The sequence below is a fragment of the Psammomys obesus genome, unplaced genomic scaffold (assembly GCF_907164565.1).
Source record: "Psammomys obesus unplaced genomic scaffold, mPsaObe1.curated_primary_1811, whole genome shotgun sequence".
NCBI lineage: Eukaryota > Metazoa > Chordata > Mammalia > Rodentia > Muridae > Psammomys > Psammomys obesus.
In genome coordinates this window covers 29,921,536-29,940,198 of record NW_026585895.1, presented here as the reverse complement: position 1 = coordinate 29,940,198, position 18,663 = coordinate 29,921,536, and the positions used below count along the sequence as shown (strand labels likewise).

Genomic DNA, 18,663 nt, shown 5'->3' with positions numbered 1-18,663 from the left:
TAGGTACTTACTGAGCTTGATTTTATGTGAGTCAAGCTTAAATTTCATCTGGGATTGAAACATTTATAAGACATTAGCATGTTCTTATACATGAAGTCCACAGTAAATATGTGGTTTGTAGTTTCTTTCATAATGAATAGTAATTTTTAGAAAGAAGATGTGAATACAGTAGCTAATTCTGTTCCATTCTCTTTCATATTATAGACATCAGTAAATCTGTCTTGTGTTTGATAAAGGCTTATACATTGTTCATAGTAGAGAAAATGCAAGAAAACTTTCATTAAAAGGTGGATATATATCTATATCTATCTATCTATCTATCTATCTATCTATCTATCTATCTATCTATCTATATGTTTTTTTTAACTTAATGCCACCAGGCTAATGCACATTGTTCATCCAGGTATCTCTTTTGTAGGTAGGCCTGCCGCCATTCTAATAAGCTTCCCTCTGGATTTCCACCATTCAACTCTGGGTTCCTCTGCAGTCTTACATGACATGGTATCATAATCCAAGCACTTTCTAAGTATGTTTGTATATTTTCCCACTAAAAAGCAAACATAGTAGGAATGGTGATAGATAAGGTAGGTTTTTTGGGATGGTTAGTAAAATTCAGAGTAGACTGAGCTATATGTAGGACCCTGATGAAAGAGAATGTGCCTTTTGAACAAGATTATTAAAAAAGAACTCAAGGGCTGGAGAGGGCTCAGAGGTTAAGAGCACTGGCTGTTCTTCCAAAGGTCCTGAGTTCAATTCCCAGCAACCACATGGTGACTCACAACCATCTATAGTGAAATATGGTGCCCTCTTCTGGCCTGCAGGTATACATGCAGGCAGAACACTATAAGTAATAAATAAATAAATCTTTAAAAAAATAAAAAAGGACTTGATTTGGTGGAGAAAATTTCAGGAACAAAGAGATTGGCAATGCAAGTCAGAATATATGGCTGATCAGGAAAATATAGGGGCTTGTTTTATAGAACACCACCTAATAGAAAAGATTGTGGTCAGGAATTTAGATATTTTCTATATTTTAAATTCTGGGATTCAGATGTTTCCTGTATTCAACCGGTTCTATAACTTATGATTCCGTCTGCAGTGAATCTTTAGTGGAGGCTCCTGGGCCTGGAGAGATCTGGGAAGAACAGGTGAACAGCCTTCACCCTTCAGGGGCTTTTGAGTCTTAACATGCTTAATGTCTATAAAGCTTCAGAGCAGAGTTTACAGGATTCTAATCACTACTCACCATTTATTTATAACTGCCTTAAAAACGTTTCTGAAGATACAGGAACACTGTGTGACCCCACTGAAGGACAGAGAGGAGTCTTCAGTAGGGAATTATGCCTTTGAAAAGCGCTTTCCTCTGGAGAGCCTAATTCAACAGTCCTGTCGGGGTAGAGGTGACAGTGGCGAGCATCATTTTAAAAGCACATGGAGGGCTGGAGAGATGGCTCAGAGGTTAAGAGCACTGTCTGCTCTTCTAGACGTTCTGAGTTCAATTCCCAGCAACCACATGGTGGCTCACATCTATAATAAGATCTGGAGCCCTCTTCTGCTCTGCAGATGTACATGCAGACAGAACACTATATACAGAATAAATAAGTAAAATATTTTTTTAAAAAAGCACGTGGAGCCTGGGGCAGTGGCCCAGCAGTTAGATCGCTTGCTGCTCTCGCAGCATACAGTACCTTCTGTTCCCAGCAACAACATGGGAGCACGTGACCACGTGTAACTACAATTCCATGGGGCTCAATGTTCTCTTTGTTCTTTGTGGTACTGAACACACATGAGCATACTCACATAGACCCATAAATAGACAAGAATAATTAAAGAGAAAAAAATCATTAAAGGCACTCTGGTTCCTTCAATGCATAAAGGACCAGATATCTACATACATGCCCTCGTCTAGCCGGCTCCTCCAGAGTGTAGGCCAACGTACTGGGAACAAGAGGTGTGAAATACAGACAGTATGGAAGTTGCTCCTTCAACTGTGTCATCAGCGTATCTTCACAAAGGAACAAATGCCACTTACTTTCACAGTTGATGAAAATACCCTAGCCTTGCCATGGAAAGGGTAAAAATTACAACCTGCATATTCTGTATCAGATTATGTAATAGTAGAATTTTATTCTCAGGAGACTGCTTTGCCTAGGTCTTATGTTGGCAGAATGGTAATGGCAGTACATGTGGCCATCTTGGGTCTTTAGGAGCTCCCTGATCTAAAAAGTAGACAGTGATTAATGCTCTGTTGAGCATACAGACATGCAGTCAATTAGAAGAAGCAACCGCCACTCTGACAGTGATGTTACAATTCTAGGAGGGAAAAACCTTTCAAATCAAGAGTTAGGGAGACTTGACAATCTGATGTTTTTAATTTGTTAATGAGATTGACATTCAGGTAAGATCAGATAGTCTCAGGAGAGGCCAACAGAGCAGCAGAGTACCTAAAGAACAGCCTGAGGCATCACTCCCATAGATCTCCGGGTGTCCAGATAAACACATTTCATTTAAGATGACACTTGTGGGGGTAGAGGGATGCCTGAGTGGTTAGGGGAGCTGGATGCTCCTACAGAGGACTCAAGTTCAATTCCTAGTACCCTAGTTTGTGGGTGACTCACAAACACCTGTAACTCCAGCTCCAAGGAATACCAACCCCTTATATGACGTTCATAGGCTTACATGTGCATGTGTCGTCTGTCTGTCTGTGTATTTATCTATCCATCCATCTATTTCTATCTATCTCACATACTTTTTATAACTCTTAAAATGTTTTGAAAGACAATATCTTTTTAAATCTCTCCATAATTATGACAGCATTGGAAAACACAGTTAATTAAGTATTGAAGGATTACACTCCATGTGTGCTGGCTAGTGTTTCGTCAACCTGAGAGTCACTAGTGTCATTTGGGAAAAGGGAACCTCAAATGACAAACTGCCTCCATCTGATGGCCTGTTGGCAAGCACATAGGACGTTGTCTGGATTAGTAAGGGATGTGTGCATTCGCAGACTATGAGTGAGTGGTGCTACCTGTGGTTAGGTGGTGTTGAGTTGTCTAAGTCACGCTGAGCAGCCCAGGAACCGGTGCTCTCCATGGCCTCTGCTTCAGGTTCTGCCCCTAGGTTCCTGCCTTGAAATCTTGCCCTGATGTCCTGAGAGTAATGGAGTGTGAGCTGGGAGTAGTGAGCTGAAATAAACCCTTTTCTCTCCAAGATGCTTTTGGTCATTGAATTTTATCAAAGCAATAAAAATCCTAACAAAGACTACCAGTATCTTCCATAGCCCTTCTAAACAGAGTGGATTCCTGGGCTCTAAACTGAGACTTGACTGAGGACATCCACTAGAAGAGACCAGTAAGCATTCAAGGTTTCTGGGATAGTTTGGGGGAACCAGTGGCTCATGTACTCATATACTGACTAAACCCTCAGCTCTTGTCACTGTCAATTATAGGTTAAGTAGCTAGACCATAAGCTGAATTCCCTCAACTTGCATTTGAGCAACACCAAGAAGGCTGAGTTACTACCTCTGGGTATCATGGGGAACTATGAGTAGGTACAGGCATCTTGCATTATGGTAAGTCGCAGATAACCATGGGTTCTGTGCACTGGACTGCATCAAGAATTAGATTCCTCCTGCTCGGAGTGGGCTTCCAGGAACTGAGACAATACACAGACAAACTAAAGCTTATATGAAATTGAAAAGCAAGTGCTCTGCTGTGAACTAAGGGGCTGTGGCTTGAATGAGAATGACCCCCTTAGGCTCATTATTTGAATGCTTGATCTCAGTTGATAGACTGTTTAGGAAGGACTAGGAGGTGTGGTCTTATTGGAAAAGGTGTGTCACTGGGGGTTAGGTTTAAAAGCCCATGCTGGGCCTTGTCTCCTGTGTGTCTCTGTCTGTCTGTTTTCATCTTGTGGATCAGATGGAAGTTCTGCCTTCCTGCTGCTATGCTCCCTGCCATGATGATCACAGACTAAACTTCTGAAAGTGTAAGCAAGCCCCCAATTAAATCCTTTCTTTTATAAGCCGTCTTGGCCATGGCGTCTCTTCACAGCAATAGAACAGTAACCAAGACACCGATACATCAGTTCAATATGAATAAATTCATCAACCTGGATTACAGAGTGATGTGATCATGCTTTTTTTCCAACTCCAGACCACAGACTTCAAGCTGATAATACCACCTAGTATAGCTGCTCCTCTTTGTGTCTTTAAACTCTTAACACTGCCGGGGGTGAGAAGCTGTGAGGACAGAAATGGTAGTTTTTGTCATATTAAAAGGGCCTCTTAAACTTGGTTATAGAGTTACAGGTCTGCCACAACCATGCTGTTAGTCAGGCAATTTAGGGAACACTGTGAACTTAATTTTCACATCTTTGGAGCTGTAGATTGTACGGCTGGCTTTCAGGCCATGCTTTGAGAAGACATATTGGAACCAGGAGCTTGCTTTTAATCAGTCAGAAGGAGGCAGATCCCTGAGTTTAAGGCCAACCTGGTCTACACAGGGAATTCCAGGACATCCAGGGCTACACAGAGAAAAACAAAGCACAGCAAAACAAAACAAACAAAGCAACAACAAAAAAAGCATATTGGGGGAGGCACAATAAGATGGTTCAGTGGTAAAGTGCTTGCTGCTAAGTCTGACTATCTCAATTTCCAGAACTTACATTAGAGAGAGAACCAACTGCTACAAGTTTCCATCCAACATACACACACACACACACACACACACACACACACACACAAATAATGAAAATAAGTATAGAACTGTTAACGGTCAAGCAGCCATAAGGATTACAGGGCTCAGTAGGAAATTAAGCACCAGTGAGCAAGGCTTTGCGATTTCCTCTCACAGAGACCTGCTGGGTTAGAGTGGGCAACCTGCTAGGATCTTTAGGTAGGGGAAGACACTTCTTCTGACTCACTTTGTTGAAGCATGAAGGCCCAATCTTTATCTCACTCCAGTTGGTTCACTCCCACTTGGGAAGCAGATAAACCCTGCCTCACCCCGATAAAGCAGCCATCCCCATGGAAGTCCAGACATCCTCACCAGTGAGAAGCAAGCAAGTTCCGTCCCTGCCCAAATCACCGCTCTGTTCTTTAACATCTGTTCAAGGCATTTCTGAAAGACTCCAAATCGTTTGGTAAAAGCCAGTGTCCTGGCTGCTAAGAAGACTGTTGATGTAGAGCATCTCTAGGGGCTGATTTCCCTGTTGGCTCGTAATGGACAGAAGGCATCACCAAAAGCTTCCTTAGAAAGGAGGTTTTCTTGCCTGTCAGATGTGGACTCCTAGCTTTCAGTCCCACCAAGGTTACTGACTGTGCTCCCCTGTAGCCGCTCCCAGGGTACACTCACCCCCAGCCTCCACACACTAGAGGACTGAATGCAAATGTTTCTGGGTTAGTTACATAAAAATTAAGGGCCCCTTGCTTAAGTGCTTCCGTCTTGCCCTGTTGCCTGGCGCCTGCCTCAATGCTTTTCTTTTCTCTCGCCACAGTGAGTCCCTGTGATTTGCAGAGCTCCCTGCAGGAAAGCACCATTGAGAAGCAATCTCTGTTATGACTGATTAGACTCCCCTTGTGGGCCTTCTGGAGAACAAAAGTCCTATTCTCTTTTTCAGGGCTTATGAAGCAAACAATGATTTTATAGTTATTTTTAGTTGAAAAGCATCTTTCACCTTCCCTTGCAAGCACCAGCAGTCTGATGGTTACTGACACCTCAGTGCCCTGCTGTTGTAGGGTGCTCTGTGGCTGCCGGGACCTTTTACTTCATACACAAACTCCAAATGGTATTGCTACTGAAGCAGATATCTCACTGGGCCTGCTGAGGGCTCCTTAGAAGTTAAGAAAGAAGTGTTCAAACTGGACACTTTAAAATGGAACCGTGTTACTTTACTCTAATAATGTAAAAATGAATGGAGTCTAGTGTTGTCAGCTCTCTTTCTCTTAATGAAGCATAGGTCTATCTAATCTGCAGTCTGGACACTGGACTGCGAACCTGATGTTTTGCTAATACTAAACACTCCTAGGAAAACTTCAGTCATTTCCACATGTTCCAGATATCCAGATGTTCAGTGGCAGGCACCTAAAGCATCTAAGCACCGGTGCTTGTATTTACTGTGCTGTATAAAGAATCTTTTTTTTTTTAAATTTTTTTCTTTATTTTTTTATTTTTTTATATTAATTACAGTTTATTTACTTTGTATCCCAGCTGTATCCCACTCCCTCATTCCCTCCCAATCCCACCTTCCCTCCCTCATCTCCTCCCTGCCCCTTTCCAAATCCACTGATTGGGGAGGACCTCCTCCTCTTTCATCTGACCCTGGTTTATCTTCAGGACTGGCTGCAAAGTCCTCCTCTGTAGCCTAGTAGGGCTGCTCTTCCCTCTGGGGGGTGGGGGGAGAAGGTCAAAGAACCAGCCATTGCGTTCTTGTCAGAAATAGTCCCTGTTCCCCTTACTAGGGTACACACTTGGATACTGAGCTACCATGGGCTACATCTGAGTGGGGGTTCTAGATTATATCCATACATGGTCCTTGGTTGGAGAAACTGTCTCATAAAAGACCCCTGTGCCCAGATATATTTGGTCCTTGTGGAGCTCCTGTCCTCTCCAGGTCATACTAACTCCCCTTCTTTCATATGATTCCTTGCACTCTGCCGAAGGTTTGGTTATGAGTCTCAGTATTGTAAAGAATCTTGACAGAAGAAAGGGGATAGTGACATCTCTAAAGACTGACACCATGGGGCTGGAGAGATGGCTCAGTGGTTAAGAGTACTGGCTGTTCTTCCAGAGAACCAGGGTTTAATTCCCAGCACCCAGACAGCAGCTCACACTTGTCTTTAACTCCAGGCCCAGGGGATCTGACATCCTCACCCAGACATACATGCAGGCAAAACACCAATGCACATAAAGTAAGTAAATAAATCTTAAAAAAAAAAAACAAAAAACAAAAAACAAAAGACTGACACACTACAACTTAAATGAGAAAGATATTAAGTGGTTTATTTTAAAAATATTTCCAGTGTCCAACTTGTTTGTATTTCTTTAGTATTAGTGAGGCCTAACTTTCCTCTGTGTGTTTGTTTAGCTGTGCTCTCATTAGCTGCATCCTTTGAGTATACCCCCGTGATGTCGGGCAGGGAAGGGAGGGAACAGTGGCAGCTCTTTTTTTTTTTTTTTAATTTTATTTTTCTTTTTAGTTACATTTTGTTAACTCTGTGTCCCAGCTGTATCCCGCTCCCTCATTCCCTCCCCAACCCCACACTCCCTCCCTGGTCTCCTCCCTGCCCCTTTCCAAGTCCACTGATAGGGGAGAACCTCCTCCCCTTTCATTTGACCCTGTTTTATCAGGTATCTTCAGGGCTGGCTGCAAAGTCCTCCTCTGTGGCCTAACAGACTGCTCCTCCCCTGGGGGGGGGGGGTCAAACAGCCTGCCCTTGAGATCCTGTTAGAAATAGTCCTTGTTCCCCTTACTTTGGAAAACTACTTGGTTACTGAGCTACCACGGACCACATCCGAGCAGAAGTTCTAGGTTATATCCATAGATGGTCCTTGGTTGAGGGTCAGTCTCAGAAAAGACCCTGTGCCCGGATATATTTGGTCCTTGTAAAGCTCCTATCCTTTCCATATCATACTAACTTCCCTTCTTTCATATGATTCCCTGCACTCTGCCGAGGCAGCTCTTTAGTGGGTGCTTGCATGTCCTTTCAACCAAAGCAACCGCATATCACAGATCTGCAGCAGCACTGTGACCACAAGCTCCGTCAACTCATGCTCTCCCCAATCCAAGTCCCTACAAATTAACAAACATCCACTATGGATTCGGACCCCTTGACTACAAAGACCTGATGTTAGATTGGCCATATGTCAGAGACCCAACAAGAGGAAAGTGCCTGAAAGTGATCCAATCCTTGCTCCCACCTCCTCTTTCTCTTACTCTTCCCCACACTCATCAGACTTAAATCAGAATCCTGCTCTCAGTCAGACAGAGCCCCTTCCACCCAACAGATAGTGGATTTGTGCAGCAGTTCTGTAAAGTGCTCTGTAGGCATCAAGGACTCCTATGGCCCCTTTATAGCATCGATGAGGTCGAGTGTTTTAAAATCATCAGATGCTACTTGCCTTTTCTAGCTGGCATGTTCCCTGGAACAATAAAACCAATGCGGGGACTTAACAGTGGATCAATAGACTGCAGGTACCTTAGCAGGGGTCAAGGGACTGGTGCAAAATTACACTGCTCCTCGGCGTGCTCATGGCAACCACATGTCCTCTGCTTTGTTTGTTAAAAAGCCGGTTTCATCTAAGGACATGTTTGATGAGACAGTAAAAAGTGTTCATGTTGTTACACATTCTATTCAGATGAGATGAGAGTTTTACACAATGAAACGAGGCATGCTTAAAGTAGTCCCACTGTGCGCGGGCCCGGTAAGAAGCAGCAGTCTCCTTAGTGCAGATTCCAGCTGCACAGCCAGCCACTCATTTTTCCAAGTGAGCATGAGAGAAAAGGCGACCAACTGAGGGCTGGGTGTGGTGGTGCATGCCTTTAATCCCAGCGTTGGTGAGGCAAAGGACAAAGCTCTGTGACGAAGGACAGCCTGCTCTACAAGTGAGTTTCAGGATAGCCAGGGCAATCAGTGTAATCCGGGTCCCTCCCCTCCCCCACCCTAAAGTGTAACAAGCTATAATTACTCAGACTTATATTCTTGGTAGACATATTCTTGAAAACGAACTAAGTGAGCCTTTAAAAACAGCTGGTGGCCAGTGCTTTAATCATTGTGGCCAGTGATTAAATTTGAGCCAGCAATGAAGATGGGAGCTTTGGTAAACTTGTACTCCCCACTGCGCACATGACAGCTTCCTCATTTTTAAAAATCCTTCTGAATTTCTGGTGGTGATAATAAGGAGGAAGTTGTTTTTTAAATACTGTCCCATGAAACATATCATTATGTAGAAGATATGGATAATTCAATGAATCCAAGATTTTCAAATGGGCACTGACTATTGTTGCAGAATTATAAATTAAGGTACAAAACAGGCAAGTGGATTTGGACATACTGCGTGAGGTAGTAACATGGCTTCAGATCCAACCACATTTAAGAGGCATTAATGGTCCTGGTGTTACTAAATACTGACTACTGCTACATGATGCTGTTAAAATACTTCTTGCTCTCTCTCTCTGTAATTGTATAGGGCTGATTCACCTAATTCAACAAAAACAACACAAGAGCCTATGCAAAAGTGAATTTAAGAATGGCACCTTTTATTAAGCTAGACTTGCTTCGTTTTGTTTTTGTTTTTCAAGACAGTGTTTCTGTATTATAGCTCTGGCTGTTCAGGTGGCCTAGAACTCACAGAGATCTGCCATCCTGCCTTCCAGGTGCAGGGATCAAAGGTGTGCGCCATCACACTTGTCCTATTTTGCTAAACTTTAAAAGATATATAAACATACCGAACAATGTCACTGCTATGAACGGAATTGTCTCCTTTCCCAAATGTGTATGTTGGAGCTCTGACTCTCTGTGTGTCTGTGTCAGTGACTGAGCCAGCCTGAGAGTAAGGACCTGAGTCCAGCTGAATGAAGTTCTGTGGTGTGCGGTGTTTTAATCCCACTGGATTATAAAAAGAAAGGGGCAGTCTTTTTCTTATGAATGAATCATGGACTCCTATGTGCATACACACACACACACACACACACACACACACAGATGGACAGATGGACAGACAGATGGTCGGAAAGGCAACATGAGGACAAAAGGGAAGATGGCAGTCCAAGGCCAGGGAATGATTACTTTCAAAACCCAACTAATTATATGCTGGTGCCCTGGGTTTGGGTATTCTAGTCTATGGAATAACAGGGAAATAAGTTTTGTTTTTTGTTTTTTTTTAAATCAGGCATCCAGGTTATGGTATTTGTAAAGCAGCTTGAAATGAACTTAAAAAAGCCAATTTTCACAGATTTTAAGTCTCATACTGTCATCATTGTCACCTAATATTTATTTTTTTCTCTTTTTTATGTATGTGGGTGTTGTGTATGCATGTGTGTACCATGCTGCTGCTGGAAGAGGTCGGCAAAGGGCATTGGATTCCCTGGAACTAGAGTTATAGATGGGTGTGAACTTCTATGTGGGTGCTGGGAATCAACTCTGGTCCTCTAAAAGAGCAGCCAGTGCTCATAACCACTGAGCCAGCCCCCATTTGTTATTTTTCATGAGACACATGTATCAAAAATTTCTTTGAAGTTTATATTATCTAAATACCTATGCATGACCCACATTTAAAAAGTTCTTCATAGCTCTTTAAAAAAAAAAAGTCTCACTATGTAGTTTAGTTTGGCCCCAAACTTTAGATTCTTCTGCCTCTCCTAGGTGCTGGGGATACAGATGATACCGTTATTTTTGGATTTTGTGTAATGTGCTGGGGACAAGGTCCCCTGTGGCCCAGGGTTAACTCAAACTCTTGATCCTCCCGCCTCTGTATCACAGGTGCTGGGATTGGGGTGCTTCTGGCCCACTTACTGGGGTACTGAGAATTGAATCCAGGGCTTTGTGCATGCAAGGCAACACCCTATCAATTATGTGATATCCCCAGTCCCCAGTCTAAGATATGAGTTGAATTTTTTTAAAGCTTTTTATTTCAGGTAGGGGTTGGTTTGTTCGGTTGGTTTTGGAGACTGTATCCCAGGCTAGTCTTGAACTCATGATAGAGGCAAGGATAGCCATGAACTCCTGATCCTCTAGCCACTACCTCCTGTATGTATGGTGAGTGCCACCATACAGAGCACCAGAGACAGAGCACAGGACTTGGTGTAGGCTAAGCAAGCACTCTGTAAATTGAGCTATAACCTCAGCCACCCACAATAATGCATTATTGAATGATAATGCATTTCCTCCTAAAACCTGCAGGAGGAAATGAATGACACCATTTCCTGCTCAAGCCAGAATCAACCACACTATATGAAGAACTCCCGAATCTGCTGTGTACTCATTAAGATAAAGCCTCCCAGCTTAGAAATCGCTAGAGCTTCCTTCTACAGAAAGAAACCTTCTCTGCAGCTCTAAATGTTTACCAAGACCAAGCACAACCGCACAATCCCTGGTTGTCTGAGATGTGTCTGCCCACATCCCATGATGAGATGGGATGTTTTTTACCCAAAGCAAAGTTTAGGTTCCAAGCAAGAAAACAAAACAATATAAAAACAGCTCTCCCTCATGGGCAAGGTGCAGGACTCCCTTTCCTTGTTCAGGCTCAGTTAATTGACGGTCAATCAGCATTGTCCTGGGAGGCTTGACATGTTCTCCACCAAGCAGTCAGAAGCAACTATGCAAGGAACGAAGGGAGAATTGTCTTTACCAAGGCACTGTCTCCATGGCACCCACACAAAGGGAGCGCTACTTGCTCACTCTATACCTATTCCTGGAAACAGCCTCAAAATGGAAATGCAGTGCTACTCTTGGGGCTGTACCAGCAAGCTGGGAAGCCACATGTGCAGCTGGCGCATGACTGGGGAGGAAGGAAGTCTACTATTCTACAGCCAAGCAAAACAGCCTTGCAGCTCCTGTTACCCTGGTCGGCTTTTCCACCCTCAGTGACGCAGAGCCCAGGGGTAAGCTCCGTAAAAGACTTGAGCTTCAAGACCAGTGACTGTTGGAATGCAGTCAGAAACTTGTGGGCCATTCTCCTCTACTGAGTATCTTTCAATTATGAATGAAAAGTTAGTATGGCTATAACCTTGGCAAGAGTGAGGCACCAAATGACTGGGTTGGGAAGGAGCCTCAGGTCCCATTGTGGGGGAAGAATTAGTCGATGCTGAACTACTGTGGGCAGAGCAGAGTTTAGCGTATGGCAGGAGTGAGGGTTGCAGTAGTGATATGTCAAGCATGAATAATGATTGCAAAGCTCATTTGTTCAACAGCTACACAAGTAACGCTTCCACAGAGAGGCTCTTGTCAGTGGCAGGACTAATAGGACACCCAGCAGGCCCAGCTCATGTTTGTGGGGACAGAAGTGGTTTCGAATGAGACTCATTGCTCCTCACTGTCACACCAGACAGACAGAAAGGGGAACCAGGAAAGCCTGTTGTACACTCTGCTGTAGCTATGATGTGGTACCCCCTAATTGCCCATCTGCTAAAGGCTTGGTACTCGGTGGTGGGGTTAGGAGGTACTGTGGACTTACCAAGTAGGGCCTAAGGGTAGGTCTCTGTTCATTGTGGGTACCCCAAAGAGGAATGCAGGAAGCTGGCTCCTTCCAGTCCTCACTCCGAGTTCACAGAGTGAAAGTTTGCTCTCCCACATGCTCTTACAGTGATAGACTCACCAGGGAACTCAGGGAACTGAAGGTATAGACTCACCTGATCTTGAACCAGACTTCCCAGAAGCAAGAAATCTATTTTTCTTTATAATTGTAGCTCATTGCTCATTATCATAACAGGAAGCTTAGTAACACCAGTGCAAAGCCACAGTGTTCTACTTTAAACTGTGGTAAAAGACTTGTATCCAGCCTTAGCCATGTGACCTCTGTTAACTGTCAATAAAAGCACCTATTATTTTTTATCTTGGCTAGTTTTTCTGTCCTCAGAGAAGCACTTAGCTTTTTGGAAATATTTAATATATATACATCTTACATATTACACATAAAGCACACACAAATTTCATTCCGTGTGATGGCAATTAAAAGTAAGTCTGTGAAGGATATTTTGATAGGAACAGTTTTATTCTATTCAGTACAATTAAACAAATATTGAAACCATAACATGCTCAATATCATTCTAGATGCTGAAGGTGGAACAGTAAAACACATGTAAAACATGACATTCCTGTCTTTGTGGGACATTCTTATTCTCCATTCTATCTATCTATCTATCTATCTATCTATCTATCTATCTATCTATCTATCTATCTAAAATGTTAAGTATATTTATGTTAAATCCTATAAGATATACACATATATACACACATATATGTACATATAGGATTTAACATGCCTGAATTAAATGGTTGCATTATTACATTTTGAAATGCCATTTTAGGAGGATTCTTGAGGATTGGTCTAGGTATTTCTAAGGTGGTAAATGAAATAGAGTATTAGTTCTTAGCATTAATAGCCCAATTTAGCACACACGTGCGCGCGCGCACACACACACACATTTATTTATTTATTTATTTATTTATTTCAGGTAAACACTCTCTGAAGGCAGAATGAACTAACTAGTGGGTATAGGGTTTGATTTCAATAAAGTTACCCAAGGAGAGTGTCAGAATTAAAATTCGTCATTGATTTTTGTGAGTGAGTCTTCAGAGGGGTATTATTTTGATATAAATGTTTGGCTAGGTTTTACTACATGTCTAACTTTCAGGTAGATGAAACCACACACTCTGAAACCCCGGAGCTTTGAGTATGTTACCTGTTATAGTCTGCGTATTCAATGGAAACATCAATTTGAGCTAAAAATATATGTGACCCAGGCCTCTGGGGTGCTGCTTCATAAATCACTGCAAATTATGCTGTAGTGTCATGCTCTCAAATTATTTGATCGAGACAGACATAAGAGCGTGGTCAGAATTCCTTATAAGGAATTTAAGCAATAAATTATTTAAATCTTTCGGTATCTCTGTCTAAAGCATGCTTTGGTAATACAGGAAGTCTCATAGCCAGTTTTTGGCAGTGAAGTGTATTGTGAATACATACTAAAAACTTTGGGGAAGAGCAAGGACACTTGATAACATCAAAACCAGGCATCCACATCTGGGCTGCCTCGTGCCGCTGTTTGGTAGCTAACTAGCTTTGAAGAAAAGTCAGGAGTATATAAGAGACACAGAAAAGAAGTTCTGAAAATAATTGTTAGCACTAAAATGTCCATAGCTAATTTTGGAATGCTTATGTTTGTAATGTCTTATGCACAATAACAATGTGTTTCAGGTCTGCGGAGAAAAGCAGCGCTTTGAGAAGTTGATGGAACATTTCAGGAATGAAGATAATAACATAGATTTTATGGTGAGTTTTCTTGGTACTATATTCAACAATGCGAACTCAGTTTCAGCACTTTTTCCTCCAAAATTCGTGCCACATTCAAATGGACACACTACAAAGGACAGTAAGCTGAGTTTAATAATCTGCTATAGAATGTTTGTTTTTTTTTTAATTTGTATGTTCCCTTTTAGTACTCTTTCAAGTTTTACTTGTTTGATTAAAGGACAAAAATGCTGATAATTTAACAAATCAGAGGGAAAGCCATGTAATTGGGAAAAGGAAGTTGGGTCCTGGTATGAATGCCCAAGTTGAGTTGCCAGTAGCACTACACAGCATCCCTTAGCTGGATGGACCTTTGGCTCCATCAGTGCCTTCTCTAGACCACATGCTCACATGCTTCGCTTGGCAGAGCAGACCGTTGGCATCCTTTAGATGGACGCAATGGTGATGGCTCGTCCTGCTTGTGACTTTCTTCCTGCTGTTGCTGTATCAGCAACATGGGAGCTCTGTGGGCCTTTGGAAGGGACCACAGGGCATTTCAGCACTTCTGAATTCCAGCACCTAAGTTTTCATTCTGAGCTCAAGACCCAACTTCTCATGAGCCTTTCTGGGCCATTCCTTCCCAGTGCACCCCTGTCTGCAGGCTTTGCCCTAGTTCAGTTTTGCTAGGAAAGCTCTGGACCCAGGAGTTCCTTCTGTGGATCGCTTAGCTTCTAGAGCAGGCGTACTAACAGTTCTTGCAAGCAAAGCCTGTATTTGACTGTTAAGTCATGTCTTCATTTGAATCACGGCATTGACTATCAGGTGTGAAACACATTAGTGTTTTTGTTTGAAACGTGTTTCTTGGACATCAGATTTATGTAAGTCTTAGCCTCAGCTCCTTTCAAAATCTGGAAGGTAAAAATCCCTTATAGAACTTTTCTGTTCCATTGGATTATTTGGTGTTTACTTTTAAAATTATTATTTTTAATATAAACTGGCAAAGCAAGGGTCACTTTTCCATTGACTATTAAATTCTTGTTATTAGGCTTGGGCGGGGGAACGTTCAGAGTGGTGTGAAGTTGTTGATAGGTGTGTGATGAGCCTGGGACATTGCTTATTGCCAGCTTCTTTTTTACACCTTCTCAAGTGGAGCTTTCTGACAGAGTCTAGGCTGAGGCCAGCCTACACAAGGCATGTGAACTTAATCGGATGATGGCTTCTTCTGTGAAAAATCTGTGGGTATGGTACATGAGAATAGATGGCTGATTTTTTTTTTCTTTTGGTTTTTTGAGACAGAGTTTCTTTGTGTGGCGCCTTGGCTGCTGTCCTGGCCTCACATTTGTAGACCAGGCTGGCCTCAAATTGAGATCCACCTGCCTCTGCCTCTGGGATTAAAGGTGTGTGCCACCACTGCCCGGCTCTGATTACAAAACAAAAACAAAGAACAGAAAGTACCCAACTATTATTAGACCCTCCCCGTTGGCTATTGAAGAATTAGCTACTACAGCCAAGGAGTACCTGCCTCTTTGGTGTTAAAAAATTTCCTCTTAGCCAAGGCTCCTGCATGCCTGTAATCCCAGCACTCTGAAGGAAGAGGCAGGCGGATCTCTGTGAGTTCCAGGCCAGCCTGGTCTACAAAGCAAGTCCAGGACAGCCAGGACTATGCAGAGAAATCCTGTCTCAAAAAACCAAACAACCAAACAAACGAAATTCCTCTTTGCAATGGGTCCACCTCCCACCTCAGTCACATATGACACCTACTGACCTGGCCATGTGAGCTTTTGCGGAAATTATCCTAAGTCTTATGAAATTGTCATAAATTATCTGTTACGATAATTAACGGCCACAGCCTAGACACCATTTCTTGTCATTGTACTTACTCTCATGTCCAGGTTCTAACGGCCTTGTGTTCTAACAGGCCACAGTGTGCAGTGGCTAACATCTGGGTATACTACTGGCTCATAGGCTGTCATGAAACTCAGCAGGTCATTTAGACTTCTTTTCAGAAGAGAAAAGGGAAGATGTCACAGTCTAATTCTATTTTTCTTCAGAAAAATGAGGCTTTTGATAAACTTTCTTGGGAATTCAATTAGATTTCCCATCTTCCAAACAGTATATTCCTCAAATTAAATGATATAAAGACTTTTTCCTGTGGTTTTTTTTTTTAATAGGTAAAAGAACTAAACAAAAAAAAAAAACAAAGAAAAAAACAAAACAAAACAAAAAACCTGACAAGAAAGTTTATTTAACTAGAGAACCTAAAGTAATTTTTCAGAAAATTCCAGGAGGGTCTCTTTTTCACTAAGAGAATTTATGTGTCTTCTAATGCTATTTAGTACATAATTATTCTAGTTCCATATGTCACTGTGATGAAATGACCTAACACAAAGCAACTAGGGAATAAGTGGGTTATTTGGCTTTTAATTCCAGGTTACAAGCTCTCATTGTAGAGATGTCACCACCTGAGAATCATGACAGTGGGCCATGACAATTGAGCAGGAATGAATGCCTGCTTTCTTATTTGCCTGCTTGTTTTCAGATTTATTTCTCTACTCATACACAGTTCAAGACCATTGTCTAGGGGATGGTGCCACCTACAACGGGCTGGATCCTCCCATATCAGTTAAATCAAGACTGTCTCCCACAGCACAGAGGCTGACACAATGTACTTAAAGCTTTCTTAAGACTTTCTTCTTAGGTGATTCTAGATTGTGTCAAGTTGAAAATTAAAATTAAGTATCTTGGTAACATATATTTTAAAGATAATTCAATAAATTACAGAAATAAAAAAGAGAAAAGTACTAGGAGGGCTGGCAGTAAAGCTCAGGGGTAAGGATTTGTCTAATTGCAGTACCTGAGACTGAGTTTGATTGCAAATCCATGGGAGCAAGGGGGTACAGGGTTTGGGGGCTTGTTAAGGAGTTTTCTAAGTGCTCGGAATCCGCATCCCTGATTATGTTTCCTTCTTCCCAAAGACTGCTGTGGCGGGCAGACATGAGTAAGGCATTGTGCATGTCAATAGATGGTCATTGTTGAAAACAGTATGGGTCTGCTGAAGTCCATTCCATTATTTATTAAACTGGGGATTTTTTTTTTTCCTGAGACAGGTCTTTGGGCCAGTCTTTGGGAGAAAGCACTACAAAGCATTTATGAACTAGCAGTTAGGAAATCACATGGAAAGATGTGTGAAGGATTAGTAGCTGTCCTTTGGTAGGAGAGGGCAAAGTGAGTTTTTCGAAGTAATTACTTTGTGGTGAGGTTCTACATTGCTTAAATGTTACTCCTCTTTGTATTAAGCTTCATATTTTACATGATCTGAATCTCTGCAGTAGTTTGTATTTTGCTTTATATACTTGTATGACTTTTTAAGAACAGCTCTCTTGAAATTCGATTAGCATACCATCTCCTTCACCCATGGGAAGTGTACGATTTGGTGTGTGTTAACCATTCACAGTCCAATTATAACTACATTCATCCCGTTAAGCATCTCTCTGCTAAAAGTTGTTTCCCATGTGCTCTGCGCTTCAGGCTTAAGTATCTACTCATCTACTTTTTGTCTCTATAGTTTGGGGTGTTCTGCTTGTTTGGTATGGGTGGAATCACACTGTTTGGTCCCTTTTCACTGGCATTTTTTCACTTACTGTGATGTTCCCAGTTCATCCATGCTGTAACATGCAGTGGTACTTCATTCTACTTTATGTTACAGAATATTCCATCATATGATTATACCTCACTTTTTATTCAAGTGATTGACACTGGGTGTTTTTCCATAGTTGGTTGGCATTATGAATATTTGCATGCAAATTTTCATGTTAAAGTGTTTCTTTGATTCTCTTAGTTCTCTTTATGTGAACGTGCTTACATAAAAATTTGAACAGTTATTCATAATACCATATGTACCAACCAACTACAGAAAAACACCCATGTCCATTCATCACTTGATGAATAAATAAAATGAGGTATAATTATATGATGGCATATTCTGTGGCAATAAAGTAGGTAATTGAGTTGTTAAGCTCCATGGCAAACATGGTGCTTAACATTTTGAATAACTCATGTGTTCATATTGGCTGCATCATTTTACATTCTCACCAGCAATGGGTGAGGGTTGGTTTTCTCTACATCTTTGCCAATATCATATGTATATATTAAATTATAGCCATTCTTAAGTGACTGAATTGCTCTCTTATGGTGCTTGCTAATTTCTTATTCATTCATTTATGCATGCAGAATGCTGCCTGCATGTGTGCATGCACACCAGCAGAGGGCACCAGATCTCACGATAGATGGTTATGAGCCACCATGTGGTTGTTGGGAATCGAACTCAGGACCTTTGGAAGAACGGCCAGCCATCTCTCCAGCCTCCTGTTTAACTTCTTTAATTAAAAATGATGAAAGGGGTTTTTTTTTGTTTTTTTTTTTTTTTTAGTGACATTAAAGAAAAAGGGATTGGTATGAACTGAGACTTGTAGAGTGAATCACATGCTTGAGGGGGAGAAAGCACTTGGAGCCAATTTAATCCTTGGAAACTTTGTTTCAGGTGGCCTCTATGCAGTTCATTAATATTGTAGTCCATTCGGTAGAAGACATGAACTTCAGAGTTCATCTCCAATATGAATTTACCAAATTAGGCCTGGATGAATACTTGGACGTAAGTATAGCTATCTTGTGTGTGTGTGTGTGTGTGTGTGTGTGTGTGTGTGTGTGTGTGTGT

General features: G+C 41.9%; 1 protein-coding gene across 3 annotated transcripts in view; it reads left to right on the top strand.

The window, feature by feature from the left end:
* Positions 1–18,663, top strand: part of Fmnl2 (formin like 2) — a 286,190-nt gene that overhangs the window by 234,442 nt on the left and 33,085 nt on the right. For all 3 annotated transcript variants that reach the window (XM_055600033.1, XM_055600035.1, XM_055600034.1), the window contains exons 10-11: positions 13,917–13,991; positions 18,490–18,600. In XM_055600033.1, the coding sequence (XP_055456008.1) occupies positions 13,917–13,991; positions 18,490–18,600 (186 nt within the window). The remainder of the gene's footprint in view (positions 1–13,916; positions 13,992–18,489; positions 18,601–18,663) is intronic.